General features: G+C 49.3%; 1 protein-coding gene across 7 annotated transcripts in view; it reads left to right on the plus strand.

Moving 5' to 3' along the window:
- The window catches only part of UROS (uroporphyrinogen III synthase), a 33,544-nt gene that overhangs the window by 9,222 nt on the left and 7,106 nt on the right, over positions 1-17,216 (plus strand). For 2 of the 7 annotated variants that reach the window (XM_082423227.1, XM_082423230.1), the window contains exons 2-7: positions 5,671-5,759; positions 5,939-6,022; positions 7,652-7,748; positions 10,603-10,677; positions 12,133-12,207; positions 16,903-16,983. In XM_082423227.1, coding sequence (XP_082279353.1) covers positions 5,697-5,759; positions 5,939-6,022; positions 7,652-7,748; positions 10,603-10,677; positions 12,133-12,207; positions 16,903-16,983 — 475 coding nt within the window. In that variant the 5' untranslated portion in view covers positions 5,671-5,696. Of the gene's footprint in view, positions 1-5,670; positions 5,760-5,938; positions 6,023-7,651; positions 7,749-10,602; positions 10,678-12,132; positions 12,208-16,178; positions 16,354-16,902; positions 16,984-17,216 lie in introns of those variants that run through there. The other 5 variants (XM_082423233.1, XM_082423232.1, XM_082423228.1 and 2 more) reach the window with 5 other exon arrangements.

Here is a 17,216-nt window from a genome sequence, read left to right on the forward strand (position 1 = left end):
AGCCATTGGACAGAAGCTGCGGATTCCAGGCAGGGGGGTCGTTCCTGGTTCACAGAGCAGCTGGTGATCACGTGTGCCTTCACAGGGGCCCAGCTGCCCCAGGAGCCAGGCCTCCCCTGGTGAGTGTTTCCTTTGCTACGAGCTGTTTCTGTCACCCGGTCCCTGGGCCTTTGCTGCGGACCTTTGGGCGCTGCAGGACCTTTTGGGAATGCCATTCCCTTTTTGAGAAGGTGTCTGCAGGCCTTTCTCTGAGCCTTTGGATTCTGCCCTGGGCTGGATGTGCCCAGCAGTTCAGGACCTGTCCATTACAGGGTGTCGGGGTAAGGGGACACTCTCAGCTTTAAACTCTCAGTTACTGAGAAGAGTACCAGGGTGTTAGCATGGCTATCTGTGTGCACCTGTCAGGTGGACCCTTTCTCAGTGAACCTGCCGACATGGGCTCTGGCGTGGCCAAGAAGCATCGGCAACGGCTCCTCTTAATTTTACGTTAGAGATGCTTTGAGCGACGGCAGAAAAGGGACAAGGGTAGTATTTGATTTTTGTTTGTCAAGTCCTGCAGCCTGTCTCATGGAATTTCTTAACAGTTACCCAGAAGGCATCAGTTTTATTACCTGAGAGAACCACAGAGTAGAACCCAGAAGAAATATTTTCTCTTTGCAGTGGGTAGATTGGTTTTGCTCTCACATGTTTTCGTTACCAAACGAAGCACTTTGCACTAGAATGATACTTTATGTCTTTTTTTAAAATTATCATTAATTTATTTATTTATTTTTGGCCGCGTTGGGTCTTCATTGCTGTGCAGGCTTTCTCTAGTTGCGGTGACCAGGTCATTGCAGTGTGCGGGCTTCTCATTGCGGTGGCTTCTCTTGTTGCGGAGCACGGGCTCTAGGCGTGTGGGCTGCAGTAGTTGTGGCTCGCGGGCTCAGGAGTTGTGGCACACGGGCTTAGTTGCTCCGCGGCATGTGGGATCTTCCCGGACCAGGACTCGAACCCGTGTCCTCTGCACTGGCAGGCGGATCCTTAACCACTGCGCCACCAGGGGAGTCCTTTATGTCTTTATACCTGTCTGTCTTCCCAAGCACTTGGGTGTGCAGCACAGCACTGGGGTAAGAGCACGGGCTTTGGGGCTGGGCTGCCTGAGTGTGGCAGCTCGGCCACTCATTGGTTCAGGAACTTCGGGTGAGTTTTGTCCCCTATATGCCACAGTCTCCTCATCTATAAAGTGGGATAAACCTCATAGCTTTAATGCATGTAAAGCTTCTAGAACAGTCTCTGGCATGTAGTAAGCGCTCAGTAACTGGGTAGCTGTTGTTGTTATCTCCTTTGAGTCACTCAGCAGCCTTGGTAGGACAGAGGTTATTCCCATTTGACAGGGGAGAAAAGAAGATCATATCATGGACAGTAAAGCTGGTCTCTTGGCCCTTCATCCTGTGCTTGTTCTGTGACCCCACACTTCCCTCCTTGTGTTGCCCCAGAGAGAAAGGGGAAGAGAAAAGGGCAAGCAGAAACGAGAGAAGGAGAGGAGAAGTAAATCCATCAGCAAGACGCCTCCCACTGGTACTAAGATAAATCCAAACTCCCTAATAGGACCAGATGAGGCCTGTCTCCCCACTCTCCCCTGTACATTCCAGCTGCCGCAGACCTCTCCACCCCTCAGGCACGCCAACCTTGGAGCTTAATCCTACTCAGGCACCACGTCTAAGTCTAAGCCTAAGCATTAGGTCCTCAAGGAAGCCATTCTGGCCTCTGTATTAATTAGGGTATGGGTTTCACTGCTCTAACAGAAATCCAAATAACAATGGCTGAAACAGGATAGAACTTTCCTTTTCTCTGATGTAAAAGCCCTGGCTGACTGGCGCCTCTGCCATACAAAGGGGTCCTGCTCCTTCCATCACCCCCAGGGCGTTACCCTCCCCTGCAGTAGAAGGCGCTGGCCACCTGGTCCACATTCCAGCCAGCCCACATTCCCGCCAGCGGGAGGCCGGAAGGGGAGGGCAGGGGCGCAGCACTTCCTGCTAAGGCAGGACCTGGAATTGTGCACGTCACTTCAACGTCCATCCTGTCGGCCAGAACCTAGTCACCTGGCCACATCCCGCTACACGTTTTTATCTTGGGCAACCACGTGCCCCGTTATTATGAGGGGTTCCATTCATATGAGGGAGAAGGGAAGAGTGGACGTTTGGGGGCAAGTGGCAATCCCTGCCACCCCTCCTAGTCCAGATAAGACTTGCCAGTTACGTTTCCACAGCATCCTGACTTTTCTTTCATAATGCTCATTGCACTGTGACTCTGTCACTCTTTTCACTTATTTGTAATGTATCTGTTTTACCCTCCCATTAACATGAGAGCAGGAATCGTATTATATACCCAGTGCCTGGTTCACAGTAACTGTCTACGAATATTAGTTGACTTCCTGATAGGATTACACAGAACAAACCAAGCGTTTAGATGGGATTCAAAGAAGGAAGACATTTATTTTCGTCCTGGTCCCGACCATTTCCAACCAGGCTGTGGAGAGACGGTCTCACGTGGAGTTACGTCGGTACCTCCCGTTAGCTCTGCTTCAGCGTGAATCCACGGTCCAGCCACTTCTTAACTTCCCCGCTCCTGAGGCCACCTGCACGCCTCGTCTGTGGTGGCCAGCCTTGCCCCAAAGCCTGAGGTCTCTCTGAAGTGTAAATCCCACCACTGTCGCTCCTGCTTCAACCTTCCAGTGGATTCCCGTTTCTCATGGAACCAGAGCCTCCCTTATCCTTTGCTCTTGAGCCACGCCTACCCTTCTCCCCTGGGGACACCCCGAGCCCCTTTCTGACACTTGAACATTTCTGCCCCTGCTGTTACCATTCAGATCTCAACTCAGATTCTCCTGCTCAGAGAGGTCGCCCTGGAGAGGTAAACCCACACCCCAGTCACCTCTGCCACGTCACCTCACAGCCTGGAGTGCTTGAACTTGTCCACGCCTCCAACAAATAATGCAGACCGCACCTCCCTGAGGGGGGTCCCAGGTGTCACTGCCTGAAACCACTGTAGAAACACTTGTGTGAGAGATTGGCTCCTGATATCTGAAAGCAGTAGTAACAGATGCTCTGGAAACTTGGGGATGTGTATTCTGGAGCCTAGAACCAAGGTGGGGGGAACATGATAGGGCTGAGTAGGGGTCTGTGGCCGCAGGATGCCTGCTTCACAGCATTACGCTCCCACTTTTTAATCCCCACAATAGTTGCTTGCTTTGCATGCCGCAGAAAGATTTATGCAGAAAATGCCAAGTTCTACCTGCCACTCAGTGACATGCCAGACTCCTGCAGCCCCCAGATTGGAAGGTGTATCAGTCAGGGGTCCACAGAGAAACAGAACAGTAGGGGATATATGTCCGGAGACTTAGTGCAAGGAATCGCCTTGTGCAGCCTTGAGGGCTGGCGAGGCAGGGCAGAAATTCACCGTGCAAGCTGATGGGAAGGGCAGGCCAGGCTAGTGCACGAGCTGCAGCTGTGGCCACAGGCGAAATTTCTTCTTCCTCAAGGAAACCTCAGTTCTGCTCTTTAGGCCTTTCTATTGACTGAACCAGGCCCTCCCTGATTACCTAGGATCATCCCTTTTACTAAAAGCCAGCGTGCAGGTGGTCTCAGGAGCGGGGACGTGAAGAAGTGGCTGGACCGTGGATTCATGTTGAAGGCAGAGTTAACAGGATGTACCGACATAATTCCACGTGAGACCATCTCTCCACAGCCTTGTTTGAAATAGTTGGGACCAGAATGAAAATAAATGTCTTCCGTCTTTGAATCCCACCTAAACGCTTGGTTTGTTCTGTGTGATCCTTTCAGTAAGTCAACTTGATCACATCTCTAAAATACCTGCCCAGCAGCACCTAGGTTAGCATTTGTGAATAAATGGGGAAAATATCCTCGCCAAGTTGACACCTAACAGTGACCATCACCGAAAGGGAGATTCCTGATTTCTGTGGGAGACACATTCTGAATAACTTCAGGAAGTGATAGAAACGATGGTACTGCCCATTTTCGCAAATGCCCCGTCTCTCTAGCTAACAGCTCGACAGCAGCATTAATTGAACTTGATTTCATAATTATTATTAGTTCACCCAGGTTTGGTTGCTTAGATACAAAGCAATTCATTTGGAGACAATTTTCCTAAGATGTCCCACAGATATTATAATGTTCCAGAAATATGTTCAGTAATAATTTATAAGTAATGGCTCCCAGAGTTAACACATTTCTGCTCCAAGCAATATACTTTCTTTGACTACTATCAACCACTGTATAATATTTATTAAGTAACTAACTGGCAGTCTAATGCTACTTATGGGATATAGTCTGCATTTCCAGCAGAGTTTATTTTACAGGTCTTCGACGGTATTTGATTTGAGGCTTTTGGGATGGTTATAATGTGCTTTTACCCCCTTGACACAAAAGGAATTTAATATTTATTGTAAAACATTGAGGGGTAAAACAGAAAGAGGTAGAGAAGAAAATAATCACCCTAACCTACCACCAAAGAATATTCTTTCATATATATGTATATATAAAATCTGTAAATCGTACCTTAATGCAATCCTGAATCCTGCTTTTTTAAGCTTAACATTACTTTGTGATTAAATAATCCATATAATTAAGTTGTTTATGAATATTTTAATGATTTCATATAACTGTACCATGATTTATTTAACCACTGTCTCATTGTTAGATGTTTACATTGTTTCCAATTATTTGCAATTATAAAGAATACCAGGATACAGACTTGCAACTCGTAGTTAAAGAAGTTCTGGGGGCGGGGTGGGGGGGAGGAATCTAACGCACAGCATAGTGATTATAGTCGACAATACTGTATTATAAACTTCAAAGGTGCTAAGAGAGTAGATATTAATTGTTCACACCACAAAAAAGAAATAATTATGTGAGGTGATGGAGGTGTTAGCTAATGCTACGTGGTAATCATATTGCAACATACAAATGTATTAAATCACATTGTACACCTTAAACTTACACAATGTTATATGTCAGTTAAAAAAAAAAAGAATACCAGGATGAATATCTTTATGTTAATCTTTGCACACATTTATGAGTGACACCTGAGAATTTATTCTTGGAAGTGAAATTATAGGAAGAAGGGGTATGAAGTATATAAGCCTTTTGATAAATATCAACCAACTGGTTTCTGGGTTGTTAGAAAATTTTTGAAAAATTCTCTCATGATGCTCGACCACATTTATAAAACATCATTTGAGAAATAGAAGAGTCAGTATAGTCATTTCCTAAAGAGCTTATGAGCAACTGAGTATATTTATCTTGAAATGGAAGTAATTATTTATTTCCTTAAAATATAAGATGCTCATTTCTATATTTGTTATAGATACAACCCAGAATTTGCATCAGTTCTCTTCTGTGAGCCTTAAATGTTTAGCTAGGACACTGCCTTTCCCTAATGGCTTTCATCTGCCTTTCCAAGTGATATCAAGTGCCAGCATGCTGTCCCTGGGCCTTATCGGTGACAGGGTCTTCAGAAGGAACAAGCCCATAAACGCCGTGTCATTGTGTGCCAAGGATAGGCCGCTTCAGCCAGCAGCTGATTACCTGCTTCTGGCGCCCAGCCCAGCTGACGCTGCTTAGGAAGAGCCTTTGAGATCTAATTAAGATCCATTTCCCTGCTCTGTCACAGCGCCCTGTAGAGACCGCCAGGCAATAATGAAGGTTCTTTTACTGAAAGACCCTAAGGAGGACGACTGTGGCCAGGATCCCTACATCCGGGTAAGTACCTGACACGCCTGGTCCCTGAGAGCCCAACACTGCCTCGTGATTGCAGTCAAGGGGAGGGTCCATCTGCTAAAACTCTGAGGAACTGGCACAGAATAAGTTGTGAAATAGGACCTTTTCCTTATTTCCCAAACAACCCTGGCCAATTCAAAACTATATTCTTTTACCTGCAGGAATTAGGATTATATGGACTCGAAGCCACTTTGATCCCTGTTTTATCATTTGAGTTTTTGTCTGTTCCCAGTTTTTCGGAGAAGGTAAGATTCATCAGTGTCTGAGCACCATCGTTTCTGAGTGAGACATGTTTGGTTTCTGTAGAATCCTACAGAATTCTAGGGGAAGGACTCGTTTGCTAGCCCTCATCTCACTACCCAACTGTAAAACAAGGACGGCACGAGCTCACCTGCTCCAGGACGTGGCCGCTACTGGATCCTCAGCCCGAGCCTCTACCAGCGCCCCCAGAAAGCCACCCAACCTGGAGGTGGGCCCGTAAGGAGGCCTGGGAGAGCCAGTCGTGCTGAGGCCCCACTCCTCTGCTGCTCTTGGCCATGCAGACCCTCCACCTCCCTCCTGTCATTCAGTCCACGCCCCTGACCTCAGCAAAGCGCCGAACAGCTGTTGTTTTTCCCCAGGTTGGGCAGCTTGGCGGAGTTCTGCAGCAGATAAGAGGGAGAGTTGGGACTGCTTCCATGTATTGGAGCGATAGATATGGCCAGGGACAGTCCCAGGAAAGCCCTCCAAATGCTTCCGATTAAAGATTCAGGGCCCAGCACCCCAGGCCCCATCAGTGTGCACCCCGTCACCGGACATCTCCCCGGGGACACCGTTCTGGACACGTGGGCCCAGAGCCAGGGCGGCTTCATGGGACTGGTGTGCCCAGCCCTGCCCACCGGGCTCCCGGGCCGCTGTGAGCATCAGGTGCTCTGCCTGTCAGAGCCCGCCCGTCACTCTGTGGAGGACCTCTCTGCTACCTCCCTTTGCTTTGAGCTGAAGATTGAATTATTCATTCAACAGTTTACTCAGCAAACATTGATTTGGCATCTGCCCTGGGTCTGTGTGCTGTGAAGACCATGTAAGGGACCCACATCGCGTGCTCTTCCGTAAGCAGCTTTAACAGGGAACCAGAGCTCATCATTTGAGATCTTTGCTAGGACGCTGTGCTCAGAAAAATACTAGAGTCTCTGTGGGAGCTTCTCCATCACCCCCAGCCAGTTTGTTTCATGAGGGGCTTCCTGAACTCCCTCTCTGAAGCTCCCGTTGGGCAGTGAGCGAGCACACGGGCTTGGGAATCATAGGGGCGTGTGCTCGAGTCCCGGCTCTGCCCCTCACCTTGGACTAGTTCTTTATCCTCGCCAAGCCTCTGTGTCTTAATCCGTGCGATGCAAATAGTGCCACCCATCTCACAGGGCACTTTCACAGGTTCACTGCAGGATTATGTGTATAACAGCCCAGTGCCCAGCTCAGAATACGTGTTCAGTAGATTTTATCACCATTTTTATCCTCAAAACCAGGGTTTCAGCATGGATATCGCTCCTTGAATATTCCAGCTTTCTTATGGCTGCAGGTCAAGTCTACTGTCCTGCCTGCACGCCGGCCACACCCAGGCTGAGTCACATTGTCCCTTGGCTCCGTTACACCTGCCACCCTGCATCGCACTGGCCTCTCCCTCCCCAAGACTGTGAGCTGCTTGAGGGAAATGCTATGAATTTACCTTATGTCCTTAAAGGCCTAGAGTAGTTCCAGGCACATAGTAAGCTCTCATGTCTTGAGTGGATGGATGGATGGATGGAATTAGTTTGCCTACTACTATTGTGAAGCATTTAGAATTCTGGGAAATGTTGAACTTGGCCATCATATAAAATGCCTTGCTGTTGTTTTGTGTGCAGCTGTCTCACCCTGAAGGTTACGGGGGCCTCATTTTTACCAGCCCCAGAGCAGTGGAAGCAGTGGAGCTGTGTTTGGAGAAAGACAGTAAAACCGAAGGTAAGGGTGGGTCTGCTGTGAATGCACTGGACTTTGCTTTCTCCCGTTGGTGATACTAGATTCCAGAAATAGCTGGACTTCAGGTTTGAGAAAGTACAATGACTTTTAGTCAAAAAGTATTTAGGTACCAAGTTACTTCATGTTTGTGGAACCTTTGGAGGGAGCAGAAGATGAAATTCCTTCTTCTAAGCTGTTTCTTAGTGTCCCACACAGAATGACACGTTACGTGGTAGCCTTCTGACGGGGGTGAGCGCTTCGTGGCACTGTGTCACCAGGAAGCAGGAGACGGTGCTACCTCCTAAATGCCCAGACAGGTGCCGCTGGGGGCGTCTCCATGTGCACCCACCCGGTGGTCACGGTATATGGGCACCAGTCTCTTTCCTCACAGGGACGATGGGAAGGTCCAACAGCACATGAGAACAGCGTGTGCCGAGCCAGCACTCGATGATGTGACCCCGCTCAGGCCTCCTTCTCACTTCCTTCCCTCTCTGTCAGAGCCCGGCTCTCAGACTGAACACCACCTTAGTCTGTCCCATCAGACAGCTTTGAGCTAACATGTATGGAGTGCCTGCTCTATACCAGGCTCTATGTTAGCTTGACATTCACGATTTCATTCAATCCTGGACCAGCCAGAGGCTCACCTACCATGGTCCTCATTTTACAGATAAGAACGCTGAGGCTTGGGGAGAGTCAGCACCTGTCCAAGGCCCTGGAGCCAGTCTGTCAGGCCGGACCAGCTCCAGTTTTACTAACAGGTGGAGGCAGCGGGGCGGGTGGTTACCAAAGGGCTTTGCAGCCAGTTAGGCCTGGCCTCAGATGGCCATTCTGACCTTGGCGGCTTCCTTGACCTCGCTGAGCCTCAGTTTCCTTGTTTGTAAAGTGGGCACAATAATACTTGCATCCCAGGATCGTCACTTCTACTACTAGTTAGAGCTTCTCTAGGGCCTACTCTGTGCCAGACCGGGCCCTAGATGCTTCATCCCTGAGGTAGGTATGATTAGTATCCCCACCTGACAAATGAGGAGCCTGTAGAGCGGAGGGCATGAAACCCTCCAAGACCACGTGGTCTGTAAGTCACAGGTTTATGATTCCAGCTGCGGAGTCTGAGTCCCAGAGTGAAGCATTCAGGACATCGCCTGGTGCGTGGTGAGCATTGAGTAGGTGACAGTGCAGAGTGGTCATTATGCGCTCTCTTTACAGTTAGTTAGGCTTTCACCATAGCCAGAAAAATCACCACCTCGGTGATTTCACATACACAGGTACCTCCTGTTGAGGAGAAAGTCTAACGCTTTTCTTAGGGATGAGGACTTGTGCTGTCCAATCCGCAAGGCAACTCAGAACCGGAAGTACTGTTACTTCCAAAATGGAGAAAGAAGGCTCGAGATGGAGAAGCATGTGTATTCTCTCCCAGTGGTGCTTCGGGCGTCTTGGTCTTACAGTTGTGCTTTCCCTTTTGTATGTGTTTTGAGGATGAAGATGATGAAAAAGAAAAAAAACCCAGCATGGACACCATAACTTTTTATAGTGCTTTATAGTTTAAAAAGCATTTTCCCATGCATTTTCTTTTTTTCTTTTTTTTTAATTGAAGTATAGTTGATGTACAATATTATATAAGTTACAGGTGTGCAATATAATCCATACATTTTCTTATTTTGATTGTTACAACAGCTCTATGAATACAGGCAGGAGAGGTGTAGTTAATCCCCATTATCTCGACAGGGTAACAGAGGAGGTGGGTCAGCTGACTTGCCGGGAACGAACCCAAGTTAAGGGGCAGAGCCAGCTCTGAAGCCGGGCATTCTGATTTCACCCAGGGCTTGCTCCAGCTGATATCTACTATGATGCTTGGAGAATGGTTTGTTCACATGCTGTAGATAATGTTTAAATAAATATTATTTACGTTTGTGGGGTAGGAAAGGAAAGAAGGTGAAACTCAGTCTTTTACTGCTTTTTAAAAGGGAATTTCTCGTAGGAGTGTAAAGGGTAGATTAACACTATTGAATTTAAGGGAAAATTACGCTCATAGTCACATCTTAGGAAGGAAGAACTAATGTTTCCTTATCTTCTAAAAGGATGTTGAATGCCAAGTGGCCTTGTGATACATTTATACTATCCATTTTCTCTTGGTTTTTCTTTAATCCATATTTAAAGATGTTTATTTTTTGTCATAAAATGATAGTGTTCTCTATTAAATTGTGTTTGTTTATGAACCTGTAATTTATTCTCTTCTTTGACCCAATAGATAGATGAGCCTTCCCATCTGAGATGACAGTTTCTTGACTGCTTTCAGATTTATATCCCGAATAAAACCAGTCATATTGCTTTATTAGACATTTAAGTTGCCTCTTTTTCACGACCAGTAATTTTTTCTTTAAAAGTCTAGATTCTGGGGGACATCCCTGGCTGTCTAGTGTTTAGGACTCAGCGCTTTCACTGCCATGGCCCCGGGTTCAGTCCCTTGCTAAGATCCTGCAAGCTGCATGGCACGCCCCCAAAAAAAAAGAAAAAAGTCTAGATTTTTTAATTTTAATATTACCATGCAAATTAATTCTTCAAGTTATGTTTACTAGTATACATTAAAAATGCTTCTAGCGCAACTGTGGAAATGATTTAATACTTAATGCCTTCAATAAGGAAGACATATTGAAACATTTGCCAAAGTGATTTAAAAATTTGCCTGCAGAATATGAACAGAATATAAAAATGGATTTTAGTTTGAGATTCTGTTATTTATATTTGGTTATTAATAATTTGCCTTGCTCACAAGTTTTTTAGGATGAACAGACAGCCTTGGGCAGCAGTCCAAATGGCCACTTTGGTATTTGCTACTCACATCAAATTTCATGTTTTACAGTCTGGAGAAAGTCTCTGAAAGAAAAATGGAATGCTAAGTCAGTGTATGTGGTGGGAAATGCTACTGCTTCTCTAGGTAAGCAGTCAAGGTACAAATAAAACACCAAAGAATGACTGTGATATTGTGATTATAATAAGAAATATATATTTGGTCTTTGTCCCTGTTCCTGGCACAGAGCTCCTAAGACCCTTGGAATTTCCTGAGTGATAAAAAAGATAGGGTGTATTTTGTTATTCATAACAAACCTCTTTCAACTCCCCCTGAGTTGACTTTAATGGGGTGACTTTTGGAAAGCCCCTTAAATTGGGGGCGAGTTGCCATGGGAACCGGTCCTCCGATTAGAGTAGGAACTTTCAGCCTCATGCCCTCCCTGCCTCCTACTTCCAGGGAGAAGACATCGGCCAGAGGTTGAATTAATCACCAGTGACCAATGATTTAATCAATCGTGCCTATGTATGAAGCCGCCATAAAAATCCAGAAGGGCAGTAATACGGAGGATGCTGGGAGGCTGGAGCCAGGAGAGGGCATGGAAGCCCAGGCCCTCCCCCCATACCTGCCTGATGCATCTCTTCCCTCTGGCTGTTCATTTGCACCCTTTGAAATATCCTTTGTAATAAATCTGCAGTACTTAGTAAACCATCTTCCTGAGTTCTGTGAGCTGTTCTAGCAAATGATCCAACCCAAGGAGTGGGTTGTGAGAACCTCCGGTTTAGAGCTGGTCAGTCAGAAGCACAAGCAGAGACCTGGGTCTGAAGCGGGAGCAGTTTGTGGGACGGAGCCCTCCATCCTCGGGATTTGACGCTACCTCCCGGTAGAGAGTGTCAGACTTGAGTTCACTTGTAGGACACCCAGCTGAGAACTGGAGAATTGCTTGGTGTGGAAAACCCACACATTGGGTAACCAGAGTGCAGAGGTGTGGTGATGAGAGCAGAGGAGAGAAGGAAAAGAGGAGGTTTCCTTCCACACTGACTTAGCTTTGTTCATTGGACACTATAGTTCAGTTTAAAATGTGATTTTTTTTCCTTATTAAATTTACAAAAAGTAATTAATTAGTTAACTATATAATGCTGCTGACAAGGGTGCGGTGAAACAAATGTATTCAAATATTGCTAAATGGCATTGAAAATTGGTTTACCTCTTTTGAGAAGTACTTGGTCGGCATGTATTCAAAAGCTTTGCCAAAATAGTTGTACCCTTCGGCCCACTAATCCCTTTTCTGATAATCTGTCCAAGCTATTTTGAAGAAAACTTACAGAGAAGTTGTAAATACAAGGCAAAGAACAATTTTTCCTGAACCTTTTGAGACTAAGTTGCTGATAATGATGCCTCACCATCCGCAGCCACAGGTCTAGGGAGGCTGGGGCTGGGACCCAGCTCCCTCTCGTCTCCCTACACCAGCTTCCAAGGGGAGACTTTCTCCATGGCATTTGTAAAGCATGTGCCTTTGTATTTGCACATTTAAAAAATGACACAGGAACAGGACTTTAATAACCATGTAAATAAATATATTTTGTTGTTGTTGTTTTCCAGTGAATAAAATTGGCCTGCATACAGAAGGAGAAAACTGTGGAAATGCAGAAAAGCTTGCAGAGTACATTTGTTCTAGTAAGTAGAACAAGGTCGCCCCAAATGAAGCCCATTTATTTTTGTTGGTTGGTCTCACAGCCAGCACCTCGGGAAAGGGCCACGTCCTCGGTGCCTTCTCGGTGACGATGGTGATGGCGTGGCTGGTGAGACCGTGGCTGCCTTGTACCTGCATCTGTCTGTGCTGGTCTGAGATCCAGCCTACTGCCCTCCACCCCCTCCACCCAAGGACTTGAGACACCTTGAACATGACACAGAATAAAAGGGTTGGAGACAAAACCAGAGGCAAGACCCTGTGCAGGGGCTGTAAGGGGAGAGGAAGCAGCAGAAGCTGCTGGCACCGTCCCTCCGTCTGCCGGCTCCCCGCCCTCCTGGTGGGAGTCTCTTCCCTCCCCGAATTCCCTCCCCCAAAGCCCGCTCCCCCTAAAGAGCCCACTCACCCCCCCCATAAGCTCATCACTGGGCAGCGTATGGGCTGAGACTTAAAATGGCAAGGGTTCTGGGGATGCTTGTATTTAAATAAGGATTAAGCTTTAAATTAATTATGAAATTTTCGGCTTCTGACGAAATATGAGCCAAGATTTTTGGAGCAGAGCTCTCTGAGAGAGAGGACAGAGAGGCTCGATGTGTACGTGTAAGGGAGCCCCACCTCCAAGTTGTGTGTCCCAGCCTCTCCCCTACACGTCTGATCCAACTGCACACACATGCTCTTGTGTCCTTGTCACTTTGGCCCCTCCCTGAGAGATGTGTGACGTGAAAGATGGCATAGAACCAGCTTGCCTTCTGTCACTGAGAGGGAATCGGAGCTTCACTCCTTGGGATCGGGGCTGTGGAACTGTCTATGAGGGGCCAGATACGCCGTCCCTGCGGCCACAGCCTCTGCCCGTCGTAGCCCGAGAGCAGCCGTAGACCGTGGGCTGGGCTCTGACCTGGGGCTGCGGTTTGCAGACCCTTCCTAGAACTTGCTGAGCTAGGAGACAGGGCCGGGTTGGCTGCTGACGCCTGAGGTTTTGCTCCAAGGTGGTCCTGGGAGAGGGGTGTCTTCTCTGCCCCTGGGGTGGTGGTTTCAGGGTGGGCAGGGGGCGAGGACACCTTAACCGGGAATTTGTACGGCTTCTGGGACCGTGGTGCGTGGTTTTGTGTCTGGGCACGGTGTGTAAGAACATTTCTCCAGGTCACGACCTCTCAAGTCTTAGGAGGCCTCCTGTCAGGAGCCAGTGCTGTTGGTGAAGGTTCTCGAGCTCGTGTGTTTCTGTTGACCCCTAGGAGCTGGACCTGAAAAAGTCCCACATCCGCCATTTCCCCGGGGACCAGGCCCCCTGGAGCTCCTGCAGGGGATGGCAGAGGGACTTCCCAGGTTCCCAGTTGGCTCTCCTTTTTCCACTTTTCTTTTAAGAATAATTTTATTTCCTCTTTCCTGGGTCACTGTATGCGCTGTGTTAACGTCGAGGACGAGACGTTCCTGGGTGGTCAGTGTGTCCCTGGCACGCCCCTGCCTCGTCTCATCTGGTCCTCACTACCGTCCACTGCAGGCTGCACGGTCCAGTATGGCAGCCAGGAGCCGCATGTGCCTATTTAAATTTAAATTAATCGAAATAAAAAAAATAAAAATGTGGTTCCCCCGTCACACCAGGCACAGGCCACAGCTCAGCCGTCACTGGCGGCTCAGGCACCCCAGGGACAGCCCAGGGGCGCCCAGCATCACCCAGCGCTCTTTTCGACGGTGCTGTTGTCCGGGCTACGGGGACCGAGTGACCATCCAAGGTCCCAGAGCTGTGAGGGGACAGGCGGGAGGGCAGACTCCACACGGCACGGCCAGTGTTCACCCCATGGGTCCTAATGAATCTTCGGTTCGCACTTGGAATAACATCCAAATAAGAGTCCATCTTGACTGCTGGCGAGGACGTTCACCTTGGTTTTACCCAGGCGTTCATGATTTTCTCCCCCAGTCAACTCTGAAGCTTGATTTTTAATAGCCAAGAATCTACTTCCAGTGCTTGGAGTAAACAGGCCAGTTCATAGTTATTGCTTATTTATTTTACTTAAACACTTATTTATTCTGTGACAGGCACTGTTATAAGTGTTTAAAGCTATTACCTCATTTAATCTGAAAGCTCCTCATTCTGACAGACAGTTCTTCCCTCCTGGGATATCTCCGCTAAGGGAAAAGAAAGTATCAATACAAGTTAAGTGGTCCAAGGTAGAAGACAATTTCCACACTTTGAGAGAAAGCGAAGGAGGGGGAGGGTGTCAGAGGCAGACAGATTGTGCAGGTTATTTGAACTGTCCCGCTGGACTTGCGCTGACTGACCAAGGGCTCGTCCCTGCAGCCTCGCCCACTTGCTGGGCTCTCCTTCCGTCCCCCAGTCAGTCTCGTGGTCCTAATTACCTACGTTAAGTGCCCACCGCCTGCACGACTGGACCCTCCCTCGCAGCAGGCCTGAGAGGGCGCGGTCATCGCAGGCCTGGAAGGCGCGAGAGTTTTACAGACTCGCACATCTCCTCCAGCGAAATGACATTTACACGCTCGGTCTAGTTCTTAATCACCAGCAGTGACTGTTTGCAGAGCCCCCGCCCCCGCTGCATAACGTCCTCTTAGGACTTCCAGCGCAGCTGCTGTCCTCAGCCCGACAGCCCAGCGGGCCAGGCCCCCTTCCCGTTAAAGGAACGCAGAGCAGAGCGTCTGAGCCCCGTGGTTCACCATCCGGCGTCGGGTTAGACCCCTGCCGGGCCCCTGTCGCCCCTGTCGTCCTGGGGACACCCCACCTCTCACCCCTGTGTAATCAACCGGCTTTTACATTGGCCTATTCAGCTTTGGCCTGTTTGGGTTAAAAATCAGTAAGCAGTGAGCTCATCCCAAAAAAGAAATTTTTTTAAAATAATGAATCATTTATTTTCCATAAACGATCTTATGACAAACAGGAAGGGTTGGGTGGTTGAGCTTGGCCGTTTTTGGAGATGCTGTCAGTTGACATGGTGATGAGATGGGCCATAGATGTCCTCATCCACCAGAGGTTGTTTCCCGTAAATGTAACGAGTAATCTGCTACATCTTTCAGTCACGTGAGAGTCCCATGAGGAGTTTTGCTCAGGACATAATCCATTTGGGAGTGCTGATTATTTGCCTTTGACTTCTGGGAGGTTAGCACCCAGGAAGTACAGTCACGGGATGTCTCCCCTCCCCTGCGGCAGGTCTCAACCAGGACATTTTCAGGTTTTCCTCCTTTGTGCTGCTACGGTGGTGCTTTTCCATGAAGCCAGCTGAGCTGGTTGGTCCTGCTCGGCCTGCCTCTCCACCGGGCACTGGGGGTGCAGTGGGAAAAAGACAGATGCCTGCCCTGCACCGGGGTGTGCGTCCAGCTCCCCGTCTCCCTAGTAGCGACCAGCAGTCAGAGCACACAGATGAGCAGCTCAGTGCTCTGCTGCACCTGCAGAAGAGAGGCTGCGAAGGGCCGATTCTGGAATCTTCCGGAAGCCCCTTGCACACCCCTGGGACTGAGCCTGCAGGAAAAGTAGGCCCTTGCTTTGGCTGCCGGTCCTACAGCTGCCCCACAGCAGGTGCTGGGAAGGGTCTGTGGGAGCCGCTTTGGCCCCTAGGCTCCTGGACACCCCACCCCCCAACACACACACGGACACACAGACACTGGAGGGACGCCTGGGCTCTGGCTCAGAATAGCACCTGGTCATGGCTTTGAAAGTGTGTCACGAGGGGTGGCATCTGTACTGCGTGAAAACATTTCCTCACACTGGAAAAGAGAAAGCGGTGAGCATCTATTATCTACAGTATATTTTAAAGTTTTCCAATTGCTTGTGTTCTTTTATGTCAGTACTGATACTTACAGAGCCGTTTAAATAAAGAAAACACTCGCCGGTTTGTAATTATTGGACAACTTGAAATAAGGACGCCTATGGTCATTCCTGTTGTTTAGCTGGGCCTTCGTGGAGATGGTGCCGGAGGGGGAGAGCTTGGCTTGTTCCTCCCTCTGATTGCAGGCGCCGAAAGGGGATGTGTTCAGAGAGATCTTACGGATGTGGGGAAATGCGTGTTTGTGCCTGACCAGCACTCACTACGGCTCCTTACATCTGATGGACAGATGGAAGGGGAAAGCGGTCGCTTCCACTAAAGTGCTTTGTTCTCACAGTGCGGAGGAGTCCCATCTGACCGCCCGTCAGTTTTGCCGGGAGGTGGCGTCTCGCATGCTGTCTCCACGGCTCTGCAGAGCGAGGCCTGCGGCTCAGTCTCCCAGGGCGGAGATGCGCGCGGGGGCGAGAGGCTGGGCCCCCACGCGGCCCACCCTCAGCCCTCGGGCTCCTGGCCTGGCGGCCGAGAAGCGTCCTTGCAGCTTGTCTTTGCTGCGGCAGCGGCAGCCGTTTCCTGCCTCCTCACGGCGGGAGCCCAGGCTCCAAACGCCTCCCGGCCCATCCGGGCTCCTCCAGAGGCAGAAACTGTGGCTCCAAGGCCACCACCAGGCCTGACCTCTAACCTGACTCTGGTCACTGCACTCTAAGTGGTGACCGCTGCCTGGAGCCACCACGACGGGCAGGGGTTAGGGAGCAGGGGTGACAGCAGCCCCGGGCTTGTGGATGTTAGTTGTCTACGCGCTGTTGCCCACGTGACCCCCGTGAGCTTCCTCCCGCTCACGGTGCTGGAGCCAAAGACGCAGGGCAGGGCCCGGGCCTGCCCCTCCATCTACAAAGTCTGCTTGTTTATCCGCAGGGGAGTCGTCAGCACTGCCTCTTCTGTTTCCCTGTGGAGCCCTCAAAAGAGAAATCCTGCCGAAAATGCTCAAGGACAAAGGTGACTCCCCCACCTCTCTGGGGTCCACCGAGAGCCTTCGCGGTGGCGGGGTGTCAGCCCTGGGGACCTACAGGGAGAGCAGGCCTGGGATGGACCAGCCAGGCCGGAAGGCGGGCGCCCCTCACGTTAGGTGCGGGGTGCAGGCCTCCCTCCTGCTTCAGATCCGCTCCCGTCCACCCGCTCAGCTCAGCTGGGAGCATGCAGAGGGGCACGGAGCCTTCCCCAGGAGGACG

This window comes from Balaenoptera physalus (assembly GCF_965194825.1).
Source record: "Balaenoptera physalus genome assembly, chromosome: 14".
In the NCBI taxonomy this organism is placed as follows: Eukaryota; Metazoa; Chordata; class Mammalia; order Artiodactyla; family Balaenopteridae; genus Balaenoptera; species Balaenoptera physalus.